The sequence below is a fragment of the Elgaria multicarinata genome, chromosome 6 (assembly GCF_023053635.1).
Source record: "Elgaria multicarinata webbii isolate HBS135686 ecotype San Diego chromosome 6, rElgMul1.1.pri, whole genome shotgun sequence".
Taxonomy (NCBI): Eukaryota; Metazoa; Chordata; class Lepidosauria; order Squamata; family Anguidae; genus Elgaria; species Elgaria multicarinata.
The window spans coordinates 23,759,397-23,786,283 of NC_086176.1; the positions used below are offsets into that span (position 1 = coordinate 23,759,397).

General features: G+C 42.1%; 1 protein-coding gene across 5 annotated transcripts in view; it reads left to right on the forward strand.

Moving 5' to 3' along the window:
* ZNF462 (zinc finger protein 462) overlaps positions 1-26,887 on the forward strand; it is a 135,358-nt gene that overhangs the window by 99,480 nt on the left and 8,991 nt on the right. For 4 of the 5 annotated variants that reach the window (XM_063129154.1, XM_063129157.1, XM_063129155.1 and 1 more), the window contains 4 exons: positions 12,745-13,000; positions 16,139-16,275; positions 22,557-22,780; positions 24,071-24,203. In XM_063129154.1, the coding sequence (XP_062985224.1) occupies positions 12,745-13,000; positions 16,139-16,275; positions 22,557-22,780; positions 24,071-24,203 (750 nt within the window). The remainder of the gene's footprint in view (positions 1-12,744; positions 13,001-16,138; positions 16,276-22,556; positions 22,781-24,070; positions 24,204-26,887) is intronic. The other variant, XM_063129158.1, reaches the window with a different exon arrangement.

A 26,887-nucleotide genomic window follows, 5' to 3' on the forward strand; every position in this document is an offset into this window, starting at 1 on the left:
TAAGCACTTTCATCTTTCAGTGGGGAAAATTTAAGCATATGTTTAACTTCCCCACTGAAATCAGTGGTACATTAAAGTTCTCTGGCTGGATAATACCGGTGGTACCATAAGACAGCTTTCTCACATTTGTTACTGTAATGTCCAAACATAATAGTTAATGCATAGTTACACCTTAGAACTCTTCTCGTGAATATCTCAGTATTGCTGTTATGAAGATGTAGTATATATGGTAACTCATCCCATATTTCCAAATGTTTTTTTTTTTGTGTGTGGAATATTATATTCTTTTAAAACTCCCTAAAATGCAAACAAGACGGGAGAAAAGATTATTAAGTTGGCTGGTGCTTTTCTGTTCTGTCCCTCATTCCAATACCTTTTCTCTTTCTTGTATGTATGTATATGTGTGTGTGTGTATGTGTATTATGTTTTTCTGTAATTTATGACCCACTACATTGTAACCTTTTATAGGATTTTTTTTTTGTTAATTTAGAGAATAATCAGTGCCAGATTTTTGAAAGGCTTCAGATAGAGCAGTATGGGGCAGGTATCTTCCAAATTCATTTCAACTTTCTTTAAGATTAAGTTCATTTCCCTTCTAAGCGAATTTGACACTTGTGCAAGACATTGTATAGCATTTGTCCTCTTTCTAATCCATTCAGACCCGCACGTATATATAATTCAAAGGGGGAGAAAGATTAAAAAGTTTCAAAGGAGTATATAGTTAAGATCTTTCCCACCTTTTTGAATAGCTAACATTCCTACAGTCCACATCTTCTGGTTGCCCTCTACAGTACCTTCTCTATCTCTAATATATCCTTTCAATATATTTTTTTAATGGCCAGAGCCGATCAAAGGATTCCAAATCCAGCATTGATAGGCTGCTATGTAATTTCTTGGTGGGCATAAAAGGAGAGCTGAACATATATTCCTGAAAGATAGTTGCCTTGTCTTCAACTCTCTGAAATCTCATGACAAAGCTTCATTCTCCCCCCCCCCCGCTTTTTCATGTCTGTCCCACGCTTCTTCTTTTATAGAGTTTAAAACCCCAAGGTTGTGTCCTTGCGGATGGATAGACTGGGTTTGCTGTTCAGCTTCCCAGTGCTCACAGCATGGAAGCTTTGCATTTTCGCTTCATTCCCATGAGGGTGGATTGGGGGGGGGGGCAGGAATAGTTGTGTTTTCTGCTCCTTTTTAGTCTCTGAGAGCACAAGCAAAGTAATTCTGAACCAGTCCCTGAAGACTCTGTCCCTCTCTGGAGGCTCTGCTCAGTATTCGTGAAAGGGAGTTTTGGGGGTGGGGGAAGCCCCAAATTTCTCCCCGATGTAAATATCTCTTAGCTCTTTTTTGACTTCTTAGTTACCTTTCTGGTGCCTTAAGAATCCAGCAAGGCTGCCTGTCAGGAAGGCAGCTTGAATGCTAATAACCTAGCCCCAGGTGTCCTGCTTGGAAATGTCTAGCAAGGGCGGAGGGAGTTTTGTCCTGAGAGACAGAAAAGATTCCCAGCTTTTCTTCCCCTCCTGTTGAATTTGTCAATTGTGCTGATCAAAGGTTTCCAAATGCTATGTCCCTTATGGCGGGTAGCCCTGTTGTTTGCATAAAGGGCTACCCTTGAGGGAGTCTTTCAGCCCACCTGAACATGGGAAGTTCTGTTTCCATTGGACGAGGTAACAGCTGAGTATCCCTGCTTCATAGGAGCAGTTGGTTTTCCAACTTCCCTTCTGCTAAGTATGCAGTATTCCAATTTGGTTCCCTTTTCTGTAGAAAGTTGTTGGTCCTTTTGCCCGGAAGAAAAACCTTCTCCCTCATGAGCTACGAACCTGCCTAAATTTAAGAACTAGACATACACAATATGGCGGCAAAATGCCCTCATCTGCCTCTGCTTTAGCCACACAGGGCACTGATATGCTTGGGTTGGGCTTAGGTAGGATTTCCCCAGCAGTTGCATCGGGTCTAAGGATGTGGGTAGGCTATAGAAGTAGTACCCCAGGTACAAATTCAAGTTGGGTACTATTGGAAGAAGCAGTAGCCTTTGAGGGATTGCAATTTATGTCAAATGGTTAGCATTTTGTCTGGAACAAGCACCCATTGGTGTCCTGGGTGTTCGCAAATGGTCTGAAGCCATATATTGCAATTCTACTGCAGAAGTAGTTAAGCCAGGCCCAGTTATGTGAGCTGCTTGAATAGGAGACCACTTGGGAATGGGATATAAGCTCGTCTGAGCTCTTCAAAGGAAAGGCAGAGTATCTGTCTAATAAATAAAATCCAGCTTCCAGATGATCCCATCTGGCCCTCTGCAAATCCACCTCTCCCTTTAGCCCCCCCCCCCGGCCCCCAATGCTACAGACTCATCATTATACACCTCAACTCCTTTCTTCTGTATGGAGCAGCAACACCAGCAAAGCACCTCTAGCCACCAAAGCAACAGAGGCTGCTTGCATATTTCTTCTGTGAATTGCTTGCATATTACTGCTATGAACATGCTGAAAGACAGGCAAACCGGAGTGAACAACTGAGGTGCCTAAAAGAAAAACTGTTAACAGAGTTTCATTGTCCCCATTAGGTAAATGTGGTTAAAGGGTCAGAGAGGAGGACTAACGGTGGTGGGCCTTCACCCCTGGCTCAGTTCAAAATCCACGAAACCCATGGCTTTTGAAAATGTATATGCTGACCAGGGAGGCACATGACAAGATATTCCTGAGCATTCCGCTGTTCTACTCCTTTCGTTGCTTTTAGCTTCCTTCAGAGTGCCTCTCCCTCCCTCATGTCTGCGCAGCATAAAATGAGCAAATCTGTAGCATTCTTGAACTCTGCTTCCCTGCCTACCTACTTTCCACACAACTGCCACACACATTTCTCATCGCTACTTCATGTGTCACTTCAGGGTGAGAATTTTCAGGCTGGGCGGTTGTATGTGGGAAGGAAACCGGGATGGGGTTTGCAGCAAGTGTTCCGTTTGCTGATGTGTGGAAACGTCTTGAGGGCTGCGTTTTTATTACCTGCTCTTTATGAATTTCTTCGCAGTAAATTAAGTCACGCTAGTTTCCCAATCTAAGAGGCCGAATTCATGCCTTTCCTTCATGTTCCTGTAGACGCACGTACCTTAATAGGCATCCATATAGATTCTAAAGGACTCTTAGGGGAGTACAAAGCCTACTTATGTGATTTTTGCAGGACTGAGACCTTTATCGGTGGGTGGATACATTCCGTTTTTTCTATGCTCACTTCCATGCAACTGTCACTTCCACCATGGGGAGACACCAAAGATGGCACCCAATGTGAAACTTAGAGAAAGAAGAATCGAATGACCATCTATCTGTAGACAGAGCTTTCTTCTTCCTTTTTATGCTGTTTCTTTCCTTTCTCGGGGTGGAAGTGAGAGCTGCCTGTAGAAAATAATGGCCCCGTTCAGAAGACACCTTAAACCATGGCTTTAACCATGGTGGTTAAGCCGGAAAGCCCTTATTCACCATGGTTAAAGCCATGGTTTAAGGTGTCTTCTGAACACAGCCCGGCTTTCTGGCTTAACCACCATGGTTAAAGCCATTGTTTAAGGTGTCTTCTGAATGGGCCCAATGAAGAAATCCAGGATTGTAGTGTAACAGCAAGAGCAGGAGTGCATGCTCTTTCTGACTCAGGTCTTACTTTGTATGAAAGTGGCTTTTTTATTTTCTTTAAAAAAATAAACTTGCCAGTTCCCCCTGTATGGCAGTTAAACTGGAGAAAAACCTTCCATTGACACCCATGGATACTTGGGGCTCATTGGAATAGATCTGGGGTCCTAGGAAATAGATTTCGGGACTGAGTCCCCATGGGCCTAGGCCTAGCAGGGCCCTTGCCTGTAGTGGGTAATTACAATAACTACCACTTCGGTACTCATTAGAATACTGGAAGAGAGCAACAGTGTCATCAGCGATAGGTTCATGGCAGATATTGTCTGTTGATTTGTTCAGGTGGCAGCAAAGACCAGTCTACTTATATTGCCATCCTGTTATATGCAAGAGCCTAAGCACATTACTGATTTCAGTGCAGACCACAGAACCTTTAAATGCTAAAAAATTCATAAAAGAAAAGACATGGGTTAGAAAGAACTTGAATGAACCCATCTTTCTGCTGATACTCTTTCTTTGTTGGGTAAGTTTATGGTGAATCCAGGCTCCTAGATACTACAAGTCCTTTCCTAGTTGTGCTCAGGAAATGCCAGCAGTTACTATGGGACTTGTAGTTCTTCAGAGATTATACTGCAGAGGCATACTTATTTCTGTTACTCAAATGACAATTTCTAAAGTTTCCTGCATACTCTCTATACAGGAATTACTATGGAGTTCATCCTTCAGAATGCTGCCTGTTCTGTTCAAACACTGCTGTTGATTGGCTCCCACAAGTGTTACAAGACTTGGATGCCCAATATAGATACATGAATGTGGAGTAGAGTTAGGCAACGCCTTGCCCGTGGGCACCACTGCACCCTCCTTTGGTGCCCACAAAAGTGTCCTACCCCTCTCACATTTCCCCCCTAAAAAAATAAAAAAAACACATTTTCATAGAATCATAGAATAGCAGAGTTGGAAGGGGCCTACAAGGCCATCGAGTCCAATCCCCTGCTCAATGCAGGAATCCACCCTAAAGCATCCCTGACAGATGGTTGTCCAGCTGCCTCTTGAATGCCTCTAGTGTGGGAGAGCCCACAACCTCCCTAGGTAGCTTACCGGCTGCTGGATATTGCGATGAAATAGGTCCCTGTTGGTGTTGAAAACTGTGGATTCTTTAATGTGTTGAGGATCAGATCCGACTTCTGCCTTGTACTCAGTCTTGGAATTTGCATAGTAGGCGTTTTGCAGCGTCTGCTCTGGAAAACAGTACGCCAAGTCTGCCCGCCCCTGTGCCTCCTGTGGTTGGAGAAATAGCCAGAGAATGTGGCAGTCTGCCAAGACATCTCCGAGGTTTGCCATGCATTTGTGGCATCTGAGAAGCCACCTGCCAAATGCCACTTGTCCTGCTTGTTTTCGGAAAGGAGCGAGGGGTGCCTGCCACTCCGATCGGTGAAACCTCTGCCAAGAGAGGCAAACCAAGTTGCAGCCAGCGAAGCTTATTTTGGCGTTTGATGTTGGCAGCCATAGCCTTTGTCTTTCTCAGATTGTGCCAGTCTTTGTATACCAACTTTCCTAAATAAATAAGCAGATCCCAGAATGTGCTGCCGGAACATATTACTAAAATAACGCACACTTGTGTTAATGATTTAAGTTACCTTACTGTGCCCCAGCGAGGACTGTTCAATACATTCTGTGAGGTGTTGGTGACACATTTCGCTGGAAATATCCCGGCAGAGGGTGATGTCTGCTAATTATAGTCTGTGCCAGTGGAGAAAGAACCTCTAACTGATCATAAACATTTTATGTCACGATTGTTTTTTGTAATTAAAACATAAAAGAGCTGAAAACTTGGCTCGGTACCTCCTTCCTTTTATCTCTGTACCTGTTGGTCAGATTTAGTGAGATTTGCTGGAGCCGCACTAAGCAGCACTAAGAGCAGATCAAACCACATTTGGAAGAGTGAGTTGCTAGCCAAGGCTTTCTCTAGAGCACAGGGTGTGCATGTGTGAAGTTAGACTAGAACTTGTAAGTCAGAGAACAAAAGGGGTTTGGAGGCTTGGTTGAAAAGCCCCAGCGTGGGTCATGGTGTAATTTCAGAAATGTGATTACAGAATTAAAATGGGAACTTTTACTTCATAATTCACGAGATTGCATCTATGAAATGGAATTTGTGGCAGGGTGTCTGTATTACAAGAGTTTGTGCATGTAGTTCTGTGTTTTACTGTTACATGCCAACTCACCCATGGCCTGCAATATCTCAGTTGAATACAACGATTCATAAGGCGATACATAAATATCAACACATTAAATAACAATCCATCAGAGCATTTAATTCTTAATTACTGGACCTAATCACGTTTCGAAACAAGTCAGAAGCATAAACCAAAACATTAATGTGTTGCAACAGGCCATGAAGTACCCAATTAATGCTGCTGGATAGATGACAGTCAAAGCGGTGTGTGCAATATGATAAAAAACTATATAAAACTAACAGTTAAATTAAACATACGTTCTAAAATAAACCACAATTTCGTTCTCATGTAAGAAAATAATTAAATGCTGTTTTAGCAGGCATCCTCAAAATGTCTATTGTGCCTCTGCGTAACCTTAGGAGCTCTTATTGTAGAGAAACTATGTAGAAAAATCTATTAATTTACATCTGTTGTTGAACAAACTCTGGAGTCTCCAATGTGGTGCCTCTTTTAGCGCCCACTAGGCTTTATGACCCTTTTGATTTTATTTCTTAAGATTTCTTTTTTTTAATAAATTAATTGGGAGGCTACCATGCTGCAAAGTGAGTCGCTTCCCTCCAGCATTATCGTTATTTGGGTACAAAAGTCTTTTTGTGTTTTGGTGCTCAGACTCCGATTGTATTTAGGTTCTTGGGCAAGTTATTTTTGTCTTTAGTCTCCCCATTTTGCCTTTTGGAAAATGAGTGTCTTGTGATTGACCATGCTGCTATGGTAACCATTTTATGAATGAGCAAGCCCTCTATAGGAACCATTTTGTGAGAGCCACAACACACTCAGCGTTCCAGATGTGCCCACCGACCCCAGAACTTTGGGGACCTCTGCGATCAGTCCTGATTGCTTTCAGAAGGAAATACCCATTAAGATTCTACAAAAGAACAGAAATTCAAGAAGCACTGTGAAAGAGCAGAGCGAGAATACAGGAGATAACCACGACAGCAGGAGATGTTATTTGCAAATTTGGTAGTGGTAGTGATGCAGTGTTTAAGTATCCTGTGGCCCACGGATCGTATGGTTTCCCTGAACTGAGGGGTTGGAATAAACTGACAAAAATGCACACAGAACATGAGAAATATAAATTAGCATTATATTTCTTTCCGAAGAATTCTCTGGATAGCAATGTTGATCTTTTTACTCTCCTTTTCTTTCTATCTGGAAATGGAAGTTCCTCCTTAGTTGTGATTTTCATGTATTTGTTGCAGCTATACCAGACTGTGTGCTATATGTAAATACCAGGGTTAAATTTTACAACTTCTTCTTTTCTTTGGAAACAGTTTGAATGTGAGGCAGCAGACTCTAGGGAGAAAAGTGATGAATTAAAATCTTTTTACCAAATGAGACCTGGTTAAAAGCTTAAAAGGACTTTAACCTTCGCATCGTATTGGAAGTATTCCTGTGTGAAGGATGAAATAAAGTCTTCTTCATATCCCTGTATAAGAAGACTAATTCCCTTCCATTACCTTCATTTTCCCCCTTCCTCTGATTTTACTCTGTATTTATCTGTTGTAAGCTATTTGAGGTAGGGACCTGCCATTACTGTTCTTTGTAAACCTCCATACTCATAGATAACAATTATATTTTTTTTTAAAAGGTAGAAATATTATTATTTTTATTGGTGGCTGAATGTCTGCTAGAGGTCTAAAGCCTGGGCTCCAAATTCTGAACTGATTTTTATTGCTTCCTAATACCCCAATAGCAGAACTTTGGGAAGGATAGAGAATGCTTTTTCTATAGTTCTACCATCAGATTGCATCCTCTTGTCTCCCAGAATTTAGGGGGAGATAGTCAGTGACCAGTGTGTGAATTAGGAATGTCATAGCATGGGGGCAGGGGCCTAGTCCTACCTGGAGCAATGCTTGGGTGTTCTTAGGGTACACAAAGGAATATAAGCGTGCAACATTAGTCCCCTGCAATTGACAGGAAGGAGGAAATCTCCTGATCGGCTAGGTCCAATATATATGTTCTTTGAGCCATCCACTCTTGATCAATCTACCGATCACAAACAACTTAGGCTGGAAACCTAATCTAGAGTGGAGTGTGGCTGCCATGAACCTGGTCAGGCCTTCACATAAGATTACAAGATCTGAGAAAGAATCATAGAATAGTAGAGTTGGAAGGGGCCTACAAGGCCATCGAGTCCAACCCCCCCTGCTCAATGCAAGAATACACCCTAAAGCATCCCCGACAGATGGCTGTCCAGCTACCTCTTGAATGCCTCTAGTGTGGGAGAGCCCACAACCTCCCTAGGTAACTGGTTGCATTGTCATACTGCTCTAACAGTCAGGAAGTTCTTCCTGATGTCTGGCCAGAATCTGGCGTCCTGCAACTTGAGCCCATTATTCTGTGTCCCACGTTTTGAGATGATCAAGAAGAGATCCTGAAAAGTGATTCCATTAAACATCTGATGCATGTGTCCTGAGAAGAAAGTGGGACAGACGGGAGAAGCAATCCTTAGAGAAGAGCTGCCTTCTGACTTGTGGGGGGCATAACTGGTGGGATGGGAAATTTGTTCCCCCCCTTTCTTCCTGACCCACAACCTTCTCCACAGTGATAGTTGATCCCACTATAGGAAAGACTCTTTGGATGACTTCATACTTTGGAAAGAGTTGTCTCTCTTGTTTTCCTTATTGACGTTGTTTATACCAGTTCCCTCATTTTAGAGAAGTTTCATCTTCTCAAATAAAATGTGATTGTGTTAGACTTGCTGGGTCATTTCCCACTTATATATAGATCAGTATAGATATCTGTGGCTTCTTACTTTAATGACATTTCATGACTGCTAACATTCTTTACACTGCTTTGTGGATAATTTTTTTCCTCATCATACCCAAACTTGAGGAAACAACTTCTGAAATTGGATATTCCCTTTAGTGAGATCTGGAGTCTTGCAGCTATCATATCTGTAAGCTTTAATCAGAGGATATCTTGTTTTCATTTTATATATGCTCCATACTTGCACATTGTTTCATAATTTGTTTTTGGATTTCACAGTGCATGAATTTTAGGATTAAGTTTCCATCTATTTTCTCCATTAAACATTATGTTAATGCAACTCAGCAGTTTTAGCCAGGATGTAATCAGATGGGGATATATATTGATGTCCACTGTATTGTTCTGATGAAGGAAGATTTCTGGTATTAATCTGTTTCTCTTTCAGACTGTAACGATTCTTTGCAACTTGAATATTTTTATTAGCCCTTCCAGATGAGATGCCTCATTCTTAGATTTTTAAAAAATGATATTCCAAAATTAAATTTAAGAAATCATAATTGCTTGATGGTAATTATTAGGGCTGTGCAAGCCTTAAACCTCGGATTCGAAAATCCGAGGCACGGAGGCCGTTTTATGGTGGATCCACCATTTTATGATGGATCCGCCATTTTCTCGCATAGCCCTAAGCCCCCGTACAGCCTACAACTTCCAACATGCAGTGCCTGGGAGGGCTGTATGCCCAGGAACAGAGGGAATTTGTGTCCTCAGCATTGCCATTGCCTGCTCCTGGGCACAATTGCCGGCTTCTTACCTCTTCAAGTAAAGAATTTATAACTCTGTCCTTTTAGTAATGCATGTCAATCAATCAATAATGTGTTGTTGTTGTTGTGGCTATCGCCACAACTACATTTTAATTTATGGCTGCATGAGCCATTATTTCTTGAAAAGAGACAGAGCTGGGGTTGTCTCAGAGGTTGTTTTGCTCTTGCCTGTACCTTGCTTGGTCTCTCGTCACCTGATCACTGATGGCCACAAACATGAACTATTTGTGGTTGGGTTGACATGACATGAAAGCTCCGTCTGCCGTGAGCATTCTCATTCGCACGTGCAAGTCCTTCCTTCTGTTGCAGTCAACAACTGACAAGCATGCATGTGTGAACCAGCCTTTCACTTCTGTCACGTCAAGCAGCCCAGAAGAAAAAAAATTCACCACAAAATTCTTGCCAGGCTTACTTTGATTTCATTGAAATTGAGCCAAAGAGGTGATGGTATTAATTTATTTCAAGAATTGTATATCCCACCTTTCATATAAAGCTCAAGACAACTGACAAAATTCACGACTTTAAAATTATGGTAATGCACTTAGTATGGGGTTATCTTTGAGGCTGATTCAGAAGCTGCAGCTAGTACAGAATGCAGCGGTCAGGTTGTTAAGTGAGACACGTGGCAGTGCTCCTATTACACACCTGGTTCCCTATTTGCTACCAAGCCATGTTCAAGGTTTTTTTTATGGACATAATAGCCCTAAACTATTGGGACCGGGTTATCTGAAAGTCCACCTTTCCCTGTATAGACTTGCTAGATCACAAAGTTCTTTCAAGGAGGACCTGTTGGTCGTGTTATGCCTCATAAATTGTCATCTAGAAGTAGCGCAGAAATAGGCTGACTCTGTGGTGGCAGCTACTTTCTGCTGCTTGTGAGGTCCTGCCACCTTGCGTCGTCTCAACTTCACCTGAGATGCCCACAAGCTACCTCACAGGACTATCCACGCCACTAGCACCCTGGACCACTTCAATCTCCCCCTGTGCTAATGACGTGTGTGAGGGTTTTGGCCTACTGCTGTGGCTCCTGTCTCGCCTTTATTCATTAGGCCCCACAGCCCAGTAACCTAGCCCTCAGTTTCCCATTCCGCTGCCACCATTAATTGTTTCCTCCTCCGTCACTCCTCCACCGACCACACCAGTTGTTTAAAAGTAATTAGTATTTATTAACATAAGTAAGTGCATATGTAAGCTTAATGGTTTCCTCAGTTCAAATGTGTATGATTACATGGTTCTAAGCATATTGGTTTCTGCCAGTTCTTCCTTACAAGGTTCCACTCTAGAATACTACTATCATCCACTTCTGTCATATAACCCTACACTTCTCTCTGTGTTGTGTGGGAGGCATTGATAGTTCTGGGCTTCCAGTGCCTCTTCGTGGCTGCTCCCAGGCTCTGGAACGTCCTGCTGAGGGTGGCTAGATTTGCTTCCTTCCCAGCTGGCAAAGTTATTTTAATTTGGCCAAGCCTTTGGCATAAAACTGGTTTGGTATCTGAAGGGAGTTTTAATTGGCAGGGTCCTATTTATTACTTTTGTTGTGCTTTTAGGTTTTTTTTATGATTGTTTTAATTAAGTTTTTGTTTCAGTCTTGGTTTTATTATTATAAGCTGCATTGAACACCATTTTTGATGAAAAGCTTGGTATAAATCAAATAAATATAAAATAAAAACTGTTTTTCTGATCACTAAACACTAGATCTTACTGCCTTGGATTTTAAGAGTTTCTTCAACTTGTATTTATTGGCATGTTTATTTTGTTTTATTTGTTTGTAAGCAGATTAAAGATCTTGGATAGTAAGCAGTCTAAATATTTTCAATAATAAAAATAATAACAATGAAAATAATAATAAGCAATAGAAACGACAAAAAAGCAACAGGTGACATATTGATAGGGACTAAAAATCCATTAAAAAGCAGCTAATCTATTAACAATATGTACAGTTTGCATAAAACTAAATTATTTCTAGGAAATGCATGAGTGATGTAGTGGCTAAAGTGTCAGACTGGGAGTTGGGAGATCCGGGTTCTAGTCCCCACTCAGCCATGGAAACCCACTGGGTGACTCTGGGCCAGTCCCAGATTCTTAGCCCAACCCACCTCACAGGGTTGTTGTTGTGTGGATAAAATGGAGAAGAGGAGGATTATGTATGCCACCTAGGGTTCCTTGGAGGAAAAAAGGTGGGATTTAAATGCAAAAATAAATAAATAAATAAATATGGTGTTCAAGTGTTGTTGCTGTTGTTAACGTTGCCATCATTCGCCAATAAATTCTCACAAAACCAGGATGAACTTAATCTGGTACTTAATGGATTGAAAAGAAGGTGCCAGTTGAGCAGGCCTATGGAGGGCGTTTGGAATTTTAAGTGCCACCACAGAAAAGGTCCTTTTTTGATAGCCACCTGTCTCATCTCCAAAACTGAGGGAACCCAGAGAATGGCTTTGTAAGAAGAGGCAGGTTTAACTGACCAACTGAAACTGGTAAAAGGCACTGTGAGCTACTATGAATTTGTTTCATTTTCAATATCAGTCACCTTTCTGAGCCAAATCCAACCAAAGTGGTGAATAAAATGCAAGTATAAAAATACAACATACTGTTGTAGAGCAGTGATCTTGAATTGGTGGGTCATGACCCGAAAGTGGGCCGTGAGATCATTCCAGATGGGTTGTGGAAAAGCTGTTGCTGCCATGTTGGCCAATTGTGAAATTGTGTCCCATGTTGCAGGTTGGGAGTCTGAATTGGGTCTTGGGTCTGGACCAGTTGAAGACCGCTGTTCTAGAGGAATTTTAACATTTAAAAATGCGAAAAGCCAGCAATATGTTAAGATATAATTCAGCCAATTTAAAAACAGTCCCAAAGCCACAGCAATAAAGCCACCATGACCAATAAAACATATCAGTTACCGGCTGATTAAAAGGTTCACAAAATCTTTTAAAATGCTGCAAGTGGTGTGTGTGTGTGTGTGTAACTGCACATCCCTTACGGGGTGGGTGGGGGACATCCAGTAGTGACAGCAGAGCTGGATCTGCCATATTTTCAGGCTGTGATCCTGGTCCCTTAGGGGGGAGTGTGATCCCATCCAAAACAAGCCAAATGCCACTTTTTGGGATTGATAAACTATTCAACAGCAGCCTCAGCACTTCTATCTTAGCTGGATTGAGCTTTAGTTAATTAGGCAGCCGTCATCCACTCCATTGCTGATCCAAGTATCTGTTTAGGGTGTCTGATGAAAGGGGGAAATGGCACTGGTTACCATCCACATATTGGTAGCACCCAGCTTCAAAACTCTGGATGACATGTCTCAGTGGAATCTCTCAGGACCTTCATTTTCTTCAGGAATTTTGCGTTACCAGCTTTTTGCTTTCCTCTCCGCAGATTCTTCCTATTCGGAACCTCCAGATGTCCAACAGCAACTGAACCACTATCAGTCCGCGGCTCTGGCAAGGAACAACAACAACATTAGTCCTGTCCCACTTTCTGGAACAGACCAAAAAGCTGAAGCCATCCTTAACTGTGAATTTTGTGAATTCTCCTCGGGTTATATTCAGAGCATTCGACGTCATTATCGTGACAAACATGGAGGGAAGAAGCTGTTCAAGTGCAAAGATTGTTCTTTTTATACAGGCTTTAAGTAAGTATTTGTACAAAAGAGTTAAACATTTTCACATTTGTAACATCTTCAGACAACTTCCATGAATTTTGATGGTTAAATATATAGTGTGACAGTGAACAATAAGGGTTGAATTTGTCTGGTCCTATATAAATGCATCTATTTATCTCTTGGTAGCAAAGACATATATCACAAATTCAGAAATTTCTATGGCTATAGTTGTGCCTGCCACACATTGCAAAATCTTGCCATTCTTAGCTATATTAACCTCCAGTCTTCCTGGCTGTAGAAAAATTAAAATATGGCAATATATACATTTTACAGCACAATCGTATACATCTCAGAAGTAATTCTTGTTGAGTCCAATGGGCCTTACTCCTAGGAAAGTGGGTAAAGGATTGCAGCCCCAAATTTAGAGATTGAGCCTAGGTTGGGGAATTGGGCAGGGTAAGGGATGTTGTACCCCACACGTTCCCAGCCTTTCCATGGTCATAGGGGGGAAAGTATGAAAATTCAATGACACAAGAGGTACGAACATTTATACATACGTGTAAAAATCTGCTTGTGACTTGTTCCTTGCAAACAGATGCATGGACTATTCCTTCCATATTACATTTTGGTACATTCTAAAAGCACACAGGGAATACATCTGTGTTATTTAGAAATAACCTGGGAAGCAGCTCTCACTGCCTTCTACGCTTTCTTGCTTTGTGTAAAGGTGCAAGAAAAAAAATCACCTCTGCCAACATAAAACTTTGCACAACCTTTTTTCCTTTAGCTAGGTTGACATCTGCCCTGAAGCAAGAGGAATTTAGAAACCAGCCTAGGGGGGAGTAATAGTGAATTCCTATTGACTGTGTAGTGTTCTGCAGTCAGCAAAACCTTCCTTCTCCTAACTTTGGAATCCCTGAAGTTGGTTTTACTCAAACTTTTGAAAGGAGTTTCTCCCCTCCCCTGCCCCTTATTGTGAATATTGGCAAAATATAACACCCATTCAAAAGTTGATAATGTTATTAAGTCCTCGATCCATTGCATTATGGGAGGTGTGGATTTGTCCTTCCAGTGTGAATAGTATAAGTCTTTTGGCTGTCATAAGGGCTCTGAAAATCCATCTGTACTGACCATGCATTAACTTCCAAGAAGCCGGAGGGTAATTTAGGAGGACCTGCACATTGTTCCATATTTCAATACAAAGTTCATCCTTATTATTACCTCCTCCCCAAAAGGGGCAACTACGGGGCATTGCCAAAACATATGAGTTAAAGAAGCATTAGATGCATTACATCTCCAGCAATTGTGCAAGTTAGACAAGCCCTTCTTGAAAAGGCATTGTGGAGTCCAATAGACCCGAAACAGGATTTTTGGCGGAATAAGACGTAACTGTAGCAAGTAAATTATATTTAACACACAAGTCTGAAAAGGCCAAAAGCTCGTCATCTGAGCCTATTAATTGATCCAGAGTAAAAATCATCTTATCCATCCATGTCCTCCACAAAAATGCTTTCTTTCCAATTCTTAAATCTGGGTTTCCCCATATTGTCAATTTTGCATGAGAGAATGGAGCAAACTGTAGTAGATGTGATATTATACGCCACGTCTTTCTAGCAGCCAAAATTGTAAGAGGGGGGTTGCTTATTCTGATATGGCTGGAACCAAATTCTATCCATTTGGGAAGAGGTTCTAACCATAAGGTTTCAAGAACTGTTCATGGTGGCAGTTCTGAGGGAGCAGAGGAAGACCAAAACTTAGTACAAGCCAATAGGCAAGCCTGATGATAAAACGCTAGGTCTGGAAAACCAAACCCACCTTCTTTAATTGGAAGCTGCATCCTTTTCAAAGATATTCGACGTGGGGAAGAACGCTAGAAGAATTTATGAAACAAAGCATTCAGTTGTTGAAAAGGCATTTCTTAAAGTGTACATGGTAGATTTCGGAAAAGTGTGAAAATGAAGTTACACTATAACATTTTACTTCTTTAACTAACAGAAGCAGGACCAACAAACCACATTGTTACAGGTTTGTCCTTTGGAACTATTCATATGCTGTTTAAAAAAGTGATCCATTAATTATTTCCCATGTATGTTACATTTGGGCAATTAAAGCAGTTTGTGGCTTTGAAATTAGAGTTCTCAACTTGTGATACTACCCTCCCAATGGAATCATGAACAGTTGCTAATGGCCCTTCACTTCTGATCAACTAATCCGAAACCCAGTGTATATGCAGACCTTGACTGGACCATGATACGTGCCTAACTTAATCAGGGGAGCATGAATGTGTCATCTGTTCTTAAGAAGATAAGAAGAGCAATGGTGGATCAGACCCAAAAGGTCTATGCTGTCAGGCATTCTGTCTCCACAGCAGTCAACTAGATGCCTATCAGAAGCCCACAAGCAAGACAGGAGTACAACAGCACCTCTTGCTTGTGTTTCTCCAGAACCTGGTATACAGAGATATACTACCTCTGATATTGGTGGGAATATATAGCTGTTGTGACTGGTAGCCATGGCTAGCCATAACCTACATGAATTTGTCTAATCTTTTAATAAGAACATAACGTCTTGTATCGTTGGGTTGCTGTTGTGAACTAGTGGAGCAGTTCCCTGCCTGGAAGGGAGTAGAGTAGGTGGGTGGGATTTCTTTTGCTTCCTTGGAATGCTTCTCATGGGCCGTGCATCACCACCCCATTCCCTAGCCAATGCTCATCAAAGATTTGCATCTGGGACCAAAGTCAACATGATTAATTTTTTTTGTTACACTTGGGGCTGGTGCAAAGATCATATCTTAAGCGTGGCTTCAAATACCTGGTTAAAAGCAATCCTGGTTAAACTTAATCAAAGTTAACACTGTTGTCAATATCACTTTTAACCACAATAAAATTGGGGTTTGCTTGAGGAAAGGAGGAAGCAAATGTTGCTCACACCCATCCTTTTAACCATAGTTAGATCAAGTAATGCTATCTCTGTACCAGCTCTTAGAAGTGTTCAAAGCAATTGTTTCTTGACCTGGGGAGATTCGTAGTGACAAATCTTGACAACCCTTTTTTTCAAGGAATACAACAGAGTGGTATCTGAAGCTTCTGATAGAAACCAACATCACCCAAAGATTTTAATTCCACAGCCCTCTGTTTTGAGCCTGTCCGTTTCTCTCTTTGTTTATAGATCTGCTTTTACTATGCACGTGGAAGCTGGGCATTCAGCAGTTCCTGAGGAAGGACCCAAAGATCTCCGCTGTCCGCTCTGTCTGTACCACACCAAATATAAACGGAACATGATTGACCATATCGTCCTTCATAGAGGTAAAGGGACCCCCACAAGAATGTACTAGTGGTCAACTTGAGTCTGTGCTAATAGCTCCTGTTTCCGATTGGAAAGCCTGGTACCCCAGGAAAGTTTAAATGGGTGCTGGAGACATCAATCAACAGTTGTTCGTCTTCAGTATTGTGGTAGTTAGAACAAACTTTGAACAGGGAAGATGATGGCCTTTTGGAGGGGGGGTTAAATTGTTGTTGTTTTTGCTGCCCTCAGAACCCTATTGCTACATTTGTGTTTTTTATGAAACACACTCACTGACCCTGTTCACATGACACGCTAAGCCACGCTGGTTAGACATGTTGAGCTAAACATTAAGGCTTAGCGTGGCTACATAACCATGGTTTTAACACGCTCACTAACCGTTTATTGCGAAAGGGTTAGCAGCCTAACCATGGCTTAGTATGTCATTTGAACAGGCCCACTTTAAGCCAGGGAAGGCAACCTCTGGCCCCTCCTTGGACGCAATCTGTTCTGTGGAGGATTGAGTGCCCCCCGCCCTCCCAAAGCTCCCCCCATCAGAATGCGAACAGTGCAAAGGGGAATCCCTTTCATACCTCTGATCAGAGATCAGCTGAGGATTTCCCCTGACCTGACTGAGTCCCTTCTGACGCTGCTCATGCTGCAGTTGGGATGCAGGAAGAAGCAGCTCAGCATGACTGGCGCTTTTAGCAGCTGGCTCTTGCTAACCCCAGCTGAGTCCTTTCCTGCGCTGCTCAAGTCCCGATCAGTATAAACTCTGCATGTGCATCATTAAAATTATCTATCAAATTCAATTTCTGTGCCATCTTATGCCTGGAATGTCTTTCTGCACCTGGCATCAGGACTCACCTGGTCTGCCGGCACAGAATATCAGGCACTAAGCTCAATGAGTAGCACCCCCCAACCCCCATTCCTTTAAGAAAACTAAAAAAGAATTTCAGATTCTGTTAGCTGCAGAATTATATGCTCTGAAGAGACAGCTGTCTGGACTCTTCAGGGCTGGGAATCCTGCCCATAGTTATCACACTTGATGCTTAGAGATGGTCTGTTGGCTATCGAAATCCATTCCCATGTGTTGGGGTGGCATTCTGCCTGATCACAGGTTGAGCAAGCATTCCCCAGCAGGGTATTGGTGCTGAGGTAATGATAGTTGTACGTGCCATCTCTCTCTCCCGGGAGGAAATCCTTTCTTTTCTTTTCGTTTTGATATGTTGCAGCGCAAACATGGTAGTAGCTTGCCACTTTTCCATAAGCTTCTGTTGCTTTTAGGTACCTGAACAGGGCGCACGAGTCGAGTAGAGTTCACAGTCATTTTGTGGCTGTGGAGGAAAGACAGACCAACGACTTTCACAGATGCCCCTTCAATAACAACAAAAAAGTCGCTCTGGGATTCAAAATGCATGTAACAGAGCCACCTCAGTGAAAGCAAAATCTGAGCAAACAATGGCTTCCAGTGTGGAGCTTAACCTCCGAGGGAGTTATAGCGCCAGACTGCCAGATCCTGTTGACCTCCAGGGCATGCTAGAAGGGTTATCTGTTTTATAAAGCCTTTTTTTTTTAGATGCGGAGTGGGGGTGGGCATTGAAGCTTCTAGAACCGGTGTTGGGTTTTGTTTTATACCCTCTGGAATGTGCAAGTGGATCAAATGAGCTCCTGGTTCAACCTCAGTTTATTTTCTGAGGTGTTTTAGCTGCATCTGGTATTTGCTGTTAGGAAAACCCTCTTGAATTGGTAAATAGGTATGGTTGGAGCAATGCTCCAAAGCATGGGCATAACTAAAAACTGTTAATAATCTTTACTGCAGTTTGCTTGTGGAAAGTGAGCTTGCAGGCATTTAGCTAACCAGTTTCCCTAATTTCCCTGAAAGAAGCAGAAAGATGATTTATTGATCAGTTTGTGCCAGTTTGTTTGCACCAGGGTATCCCTTGTGACCCTCTATTTATTTCATTTCTATACCGCCCAATAGCTGAAGCTCTTTGGGCCCTCCACAAAAATTAAAACCATAAGGTACAATGTAAAATATAACTTATGGAAGCTTAAAGCCACAATATAAAACCACACTATAGAAGTACAAGCAGAATAAAACCGAACAGCAATGCAATTTATTTATTAATTACACATGCACAAAATACAGCAGCTTACCCCCAACCTGGTGCCCTCCAGGTGTGTTGGACTGCAACTCCCATAATTCCCAGCCAATCGCCATGCTGGGAGTCGCAGTCTAACCCATCCAGACAGCATCAGGTTCGGGCAGGCCGAAACAGAGGTTAAAACCAGAAATATAAGAACATGTTAAAAACTTAAAGAACGTATAACAGCTATAGAATAGAAGCAAAAGAAAGAAAACCAACAGCAAAGGGCTACAGTCATGCAAAGATCTAAAGAAGCACTAATGCAGTTTTTAAATGAAGGACTAAAAAGGCTGAGAGAATCAAAAAGGTCTTCACCTGATGCCCAAAAGACTACAGTGTAGGTGCCAGTCAAGCTTCTCAGGAGAGCATTCCATGTTGGTTGCCACCACTGAAAAGACCCTCTCCTTATTAGAGTCCCCGTCAAAGCTGAAGCAGCTGGATTTCTCCATCAAGGTTCCAGAGCCACGTGAGCCAAGGGCACTGTCCAGCCTAGGCGTCTTGGTTATTGATGAAAAATGTGTCATATAACACTCTGTTAAGGTAGTCTTTCCTCTGCATTAAGTTGAAGTATGTGCCCAGCAGGAATGTGGAATCTGTGGCCCTCCAAATTATTGGACTGTAGCTGCCAACATCCCTGATTCTCGGTCATACTGGCTAGGGATTATGGGAGTTGGGAGACCCACGACATCAGGACAGCCACATTTTCCCATCCCTGGTCTGTAGGGAAGAAAGGAAAGGCTTTATTTTTCTTCAACTTATCAAAAACATTTTCATAGATCCCTGGTGGCAAAAAAGCAATTTAAAAAGAAAAGAAAAAGTGAACCAAAACTGTTGTTTCAAACGAGAGAAATCCAAATTGGTTGAAAACCTGTGAGTAGTATGAATGGAAAACATTTATTATTTATTGATTTAAAACATCTGTATCCCGCCCTATATCATTAAGATCTCAGGGCGGCGTACAGACAAAATCATACGTTATAAAACAATAAATATACACAGCTAAAAACAAATTAAACCATTAATCAACCCTCACATAACCAAATTCTTATTACAAATGAGTTAGCCTTCTAATATCCTTTGCAATTCATAAAAGGATTTTAGTTTTGCTTGTTTATTTGTTCAGTCATTCGTTCACCTTTCTGCAAGCATCCAAAGCCCTGTGTAAAGAATAAACATGATGTCATGGATCAACCCAACTCTACAGGAAAAAAAATGCTGCATCACTTAAAAAGGGAACTGTCATGTCACACATTTTCTAAGCCTGCCTCTGTCCAGAAAGTGTATGGTGATACTACTCATCAAGTCCCCAAGGGGCTACATGATAATTTCTCTCTTGACATGTGTTTGGTAGCCTGTGCATGACAGAGCGGATTTGTTCTGTATGAGGGAAAACGGAAAGAGTGGGTCAGGCTAAGATGGGAGGTGGGATTTGGGGTGGTCAATAAGGTGACAGGAAAGGGGAAAGATTATTAAAGAATGATCTTCTAATATGTCATGCTTCAATGAAAATTATATATTTGGCTGCACTGAAAAAAGATCATTTAGATGCCTTCAGCACTGTCTCCCTCTCTCCCCCACCCCCCATCCCCAACCCAAACCCACAATTGCAACTCCTTTCTTGTTTGGAGGCTGCTCCCACAGCTCCATTAAGTTGCAGGAGCAGCTTCCTAGGAAGCACCATCGCCTGCTTTCAGAAATCTATAGTACTCACTGGTCACCGCTCTTTGGATTACTCCCTAATGGGATTTTTATTTGTCTTGTAGGACCACTTAGAATGCCCTATATCTCACTTGGCCTTTGGTAAATTTCCTAGTTAATGTCATCAGTATCAAGAATAATAGGAGTGCTATCTGAACTTCTAATCTAACAGCTAATTAACAGGTGGATGATACTAACAGTTGTGTTATAGATTGTGACGTTGCATTAACATTATTTTGCCCGATTTATAGGCAGACACAACCACGTTAATAGTTAGGATTAGTGTGGCTATCTCCTCTTGTTTCATACAATCTTTCTCCTGCAGAACTGTCTATTACAAATCATCACTATACCTTCCCTCTCCTAATTGTGAGACCTTATTAACAAGCAGAAAAATAAGTGCCCAGCGTTTGTTCCATCGTTTTCTGTGATGTTGTTGGTTATAACTTGACTAAAAACGTAAATGGATTTTATACCATTTAACTGTCACAAGTTTTCTTTCATGGCTTAGCCTGGTTGGCTCACAACAAAATCTATGAGAAACTCTGTTTTAAATAGGGAGCAGAGTAGGTAGACGGCTCCACTCAGGAGTACATCACACACCTTCGGTTTTCATTACGCACCAGTTAAGGACTGGTGGTAGCACTTCATATGCAGACGGAGGTGATTTACATTCAAGAGTATTGGGCGGTGTGGGGCAGGGAGCGGGGCTCATTTAAAATGGGAGGGATGTGTTTCTCATTAAACTGTTACAGGGTACTGCCTCAGAGGGAGTGCTGCACTGCTTAACTCAGATCAGTTAGCTTAAACACCACCATAAGCATGGTTTTAACTTACCTTATATGGGCACAGTGGGAGCCGGGCCTCTTATGCTCTTTATAAGGCTTTAAGGAGGGATTTTTAAAGACCAGCGAGTGTTTGCTGCATAGACCCAGTGGCAGTAAGGAGTAACTTCTTGTAAACTGAGCTTGGGTTCTCTAACAGCCTCACCTCTTGAACCCTTTTGGCACCGCCATCCTCAGACCTGTCTGTAGAAATGCAAACCGCCTCCAGCCAAAGTTTGCTGCCTTTTCATTTCGTACAGAGAATGCAATTAGCTGCTGATAAGTCATTCCCACCCAGCCTTTGAATACATGCCCTGATGTTCTTCTAGTGCCGAATGCAGTTTACCAAGTACAATATGCCCGAGGACTTTACTTTTCTCTCTGTCTCTTAAGTACGGTAACTGTTTTTACATTGCTCAGCGGAAGGGAAATGATGGTTATTTAAAGGTGTGTGTGGGTGTTTCATGGGCTTTTTTTTTCTTTCCTGAAAAAGTCACTGAGCTGAGTATCAACTTTTCGAAGGAGCCTCAGCCAAACTTTTTAAAAGGATGGGTGGGGATAATACTTCTAGCATTATTAAATGGAGCTGAAATAATTTGTTTGCCACTGAAATCTTGTTAGCCTTTGTATTGGCAAGAATATATACGCATGAGGAAGGGGAGTGGGGTCAAATAGCTACGAAATGCGAAATGAACAGTCTGTGACAATTCAGTTAGAGCTTACATTTATGCACAGCAAACAAAGTGACCATTGACAACTACAGGAATTCATGATAACACCATTTCTTAGTTTTGCAAAGAAAATTAACACCTGTAGTGGGATTGGAAACCACTGTCGCTGTTCTAAATGAATAGAGTCAAACTTCACTGTCAGTCCTAATTCAAATGTTTCATGCTAGGGGTTCATTTCTGTTGGAGAATGGGCATTTATATGAACAGGGTTAGCAATACTGTCTAGGGAAATTGAAAAACATTTTTGAGTCTAAGGCCTTAGCTAGACCTAAGGTTTATCCCGGGGTTGTCCCTGCCTGATCCCGGGATCCCCTTTGTATCATTTATATGAACAGGGATGACCCCGGGACGATCCTGGGATAAACCTTTGGTCTAGCTAAGGCCTAAGTAAAATTAACCAGTTAATGCCCTTATCACTGCCTCCCTGCCCCCCCCGGGGGCAAATTATAGAACAACACCCCACTCACTCTAGAGGCTTTCCAAAGTTTAAGCCTAAGCATCTTTTGGAAACATATCAGTACCTATTATCTACTGGGGCCAGCTATTTATTGGAATCAAGGTTAAACTGGAAAAGTAGAGGGGACTTCCAATTTATTTTAATGTGACAGTACAGTTGTCTCTGCTCTGTGTCTCATGACTGAGTGGGCTATAAATTTAAGTAACTAAATACATTTGCAAAACGAGGACTGTCACAGGTTCCTTGTGAGATTGGAATTAGAAAATGGTTCTAAAGTAGTGTCCATATTAAGAGTGCCAGAGAAATTGATAAGTGTGCAATATATATTAGGACAACAGCAGGATGGAGGTGAAATGATTGTATGTAAGCGCAAGAGATCTGGGGTCACGGCGACAACATCCTTGTTAACAGAACTTCTCCCACCATCTCTTTTTGTCCCAATAGAAGAGCGAGTGGTTCCCATAGAAGTGTGCCGTTCCAAGCTGTCCAAATATTTGCAGGGAGTTGTTTTCCGCTGTGACAAGTGTACCTTCACCTGTTCCAGTGATGAGAGCCTACAGCAGCACATAGAGAAGCACAATGAGCTGAGACCGTACAAATGCCAACTTTGCTACTATGAGACCAAGCACACGGATGAGCTGGATGCTCACCTTCGAGATGAGCATAAGGTGAGTTCGTGCCATCTAGGCCCACCGGGGCACAGGCTGCACAGTAACGTTCCAAACAGCAGCAGATAAATGCCGATTGTCCTGTACCAATGCCAAGACAAATGCCACAATCCAGCAACCCTTTGAAGAAGTCTTTCTTTAGCACATAATTAATCTATGGAATTCACTGCCACATGATACAGTGCTGGCTGCTAGCTTCTAGGGCTTTGAAAATCATTAGTCAAATTCACAGAGGATAAATCTGGCCATGTCTATTAGCCATGATGAGTAGGACCTGACACTAAGTGTTGCAGTGTGGAGGTGTTCCTGTTCAGGGAAACCAGGCCATCATTCAAGATATCGCATTCCAAGTTAGCCTTCTGCGGCCACTGAGCAGGCTCAGTCCTCATCGGGCTGCTTTTGGTTCCCCACTGCCTGCCACCTTCGGCTTCCCCCACCCCCTCCAAAGAAACATTTGTGAACTTCTGCAAACCTTGGCGTTTCCCCAAACCTTCTGATACTTCCCTCTTGTGTGTAGATGGTACTGTTTTGGTTACATCAGTATCCTCACTCAGAGAATGAGTTCAGTATTATTTTATGGCAGGAGTGGGCAGAAGATAGATTGGCATCTACAGGTAGGTCTCTGGGTGATTTGCAGTAGATAACCAAGGGTTTGTGACACCAGTTGTTTAATGACAGCAGCAAAAAAATGGCTCTCCTACCCCCTTTCTAAATTAGGCTGCTGAGATGGCAGGAGTGGGGGAAGCTTGGGACAAAAACTGGGAGTGGATATTTGTGAGACTGAACCTAGTTGTTTCACTTATATTTTCACTAAGGTACAAGACGAAGTGTAAAGTTCCACTTTGTGGCCACCTTGAGAAATACACTGATTTGTATCCAACCTTGGACACCCACCAACAGATCAGAAACTTCTGGCAGAACAGGTTTCCTCTCCCCGTGCGCCCCCCAAATGTGTTCCAGAGGGTCGTGGGACCCTCCAGAGCAGTTTTGGGGGGACATAGCAGGCTACACGCAACAGGAGATCACAGGGAAGGCCGGTTGCACAAGCAGACATCCACTTGTGTGATCTTGGACAAACCGCTTAGTGGTTTTCTGTTGTGATTCTTAACTTTTCCAAGCTATTTTGTCAGTGTTTTCTTAGCACATGACTTACTTGAGGGTTTCACAAAATTTGGCTACTAAAATGTATAACTTCTGTGCCAGTTGTGAATGACAGTTAAGCATGCATGGTGTGCAGGATGGGGAAGTCCAGATAAATGAGGTTCCACTATATTGTTTTCTTCTCCAAAGGTGAGTCGAAATTTTGAGCTGGTTGGACGGGTTAACTTAGATCAGTTGGAACAAATGAAGGGAAAAGTGGAGAGTTCCAGCAGTGATGAGGAAGAAAAGGAAGAGGAGATGAGTCCCAAGTCAGAAGGGAGAGGTTAGTATTGTTGTCTTGACTCTTACACCCAACATAATTCTGCTTCCAGCTGCTTCCAAAGAGCAACATTTTTGAGCTCACCAGGACTTTTCTTCAGGATTCATAACAAGCTAAAGGAGAAATATCAGTCAAGCCATACTGGTTGGTTCGCTTGTTAACCACCCTGAGTATGCTGGTTGCGTGCCGGCTGGATTTTCATAATTACCATCACTGAGCACAGTATGTTGTGACGTGTGAATGGGTGGATGGTCGGGGTTGGTTAACGAACCATCCAGAACACTTGGCCTGTTTTAGGATTGGTGAGTGGTTTGTTAACTCTGCAACTACCCACCCTTGCTGGGTTTGGATGTCACAACAAGCTGAGCCGGTGAGGGTAATTATGTAAATCCAGCTGGCACACGCTGGGTTGTGAACCAGGTCGTTCAGTCTCCAGGGTGCTCTGAATAAAAGGGAAACAACTGCATCACATTGAAAAGTTTACAATTGCTGTTAAGTGCTGGTGTGTTCTTATTGTTGTTGTTGATGGTGGTGTTTAAATTTCCATCTGAAACTAGCAGTCTAGGTTCATAATCTCTTGGCCTCATTTAAGGTTTCAACTAACATGAACATATAAAGATACCAAAATCATGGCTAATACAAATCTAACATGTGACCAACACATCTATACAATACTGCCAGCATCAAATATGTAAGCACCTGCACAACTAAGCATCTATCGTTTTTCAAGCTCTTGACCTTTTGGTTAAATAAGGATTTAATTTAAAGCAATTTTGAAACAACAATAGGGCGGGAGTGGGGGAAAGGACCAGATGTTCTTCTGTGCTTATAAATCACTTTCCTCTTGAAACCAGCTACATAACCACTTAAATATATGTGGTACAAGCAGAACAGCTTTTTGGTTAGTCCCATGTGGGAAACAGAGCAAGCAGCTCATAGGAAATGGGAGGGGAGAAAATGAGGCAGATTTTTATGTGGTTGTTGGTTTTTTCATTTCTGTGCTCTCTTAGGCTTAGCTTCCAGGATGGTTTACAAAACTGAGATAAAATACAAATAAAAGATGAAACAACACAATAAAAATAATTAGTGCATTAAATATATTTATAAAGCTTGGGAAAATTAAAACTTCTTTGCCTGGTGCTGAAAAGATAACAATGTTGGTGCCAGGCAAGCCTTTCGGGGGAGTGAAGTTCACAAACAGGGCGCCACTACTGAAAAAGGCTCTGAGAAGACTTTAGAGAGATTTTTGTCTGTTGTTATTGCTTTTGAGAAGCAAAGAAGTTACCGCTGCATGCACCACCTGACCTTGTAATGGCTCCTGTCCTGGTGTTCCCTCTGGAGCTGCATCTCTGTTGGTAGCAGCGTTTGGTCACTTCTATGCTTCCGTATAATGGCAGGCAGGCAAGTAACAAATCACAACTCTGATGTATTAGGGCAGTATTCAAAGCTGGTGGGATCTTTGGTAAGAATATGGTGGAAATATGGAAATCTAGATTTCCATATTCATTTTTTCTCAGATAATGGAGTCTGTGGTCTGTGTCTGCCCAGGTTCAACACCCACCCCATAATAGCACTTAACTTACTAGACTCCTTTCTGAGTATTTCTTATATCATAACTCTCTCAATCTTGGAACGTTGCTCCAAAAAGGCAGGTCAGTATTATTATGCCCATATTGCAGATTGAAAGAGTGAGTTTGTGGTATATAACTGAGTGAGTTTGTGGTATATAACAGATTTGAATGGGAGATGTCGTGATTTATAGCTCATCTTGTTAGCCACAAAGCTACACTAGCTCTGTGTTTTCCATTGCCCCTAGTTCAATAGACATTCTTGATTCAGAAGAGTTGGTTTTGGTTCCATTATTTTTTTAAAAATACACATGTTGTTGGTTCCTAGTATCTGGTAATCTATGAACACAAAACACAAACACCCTATTCTTAGCTATGCATGACGAATAACTATTGCTATGTCTGTTCCCCATAATCGCAACTATCAACCATTACAAATGATTCCCTTCTAGTAATATTTTCTGGTGCTCCCCCCAGCGAAATAAAACTAGAATTGTAGGGGGGAAGGCTTAAGTTGGACCAGGGGAGACAAATGGTGAAATTATACAAATTGTCCAAAACATGACTATTGCAGTAAAATTATGCAAATGTCCCCATTCCATATCAATTCATTTTCGATAGCAGAATTTTGGATTTTCACTAAAACTGCAGCTAGCCTCCCCCATTGCTGTGGCAGCCCATGGTGTGACACATGTATTCCATTAGGGGACCAAAATGTGAAATACGTAAAGCGGATAACGATCAGCATTTTGTGAAAGGCACTTTTAGCATCAAAAAGCCAAAAAATCTCTCTAAAGCAACCTCCCCGGCCTGGTGCCCTCCAGATGTATTGACTTCAACTCCCAGCATCCTTAGCTGGGACTATGGGAGTTTAGACCAACACATCAGGAAGACACCTAGGAAAGCTGCTGTACACTCCTTGATAGGTAGTTTTAACCATCACTGCATGGGAAACGCCTTTGGAAAGAAAGTGACATCTCTTCCCAGCATTGAAATTGCCCAGAGAAAGAAGGGCAGGCACTCTGTGTGTGCATAAGAGAGAAAGAGATTGTCGGTAGCTTAAGTTGGCTCATAAGCTGTGTACATTATAATAAAACGTGGAAATGAGGCAAGTAGAGA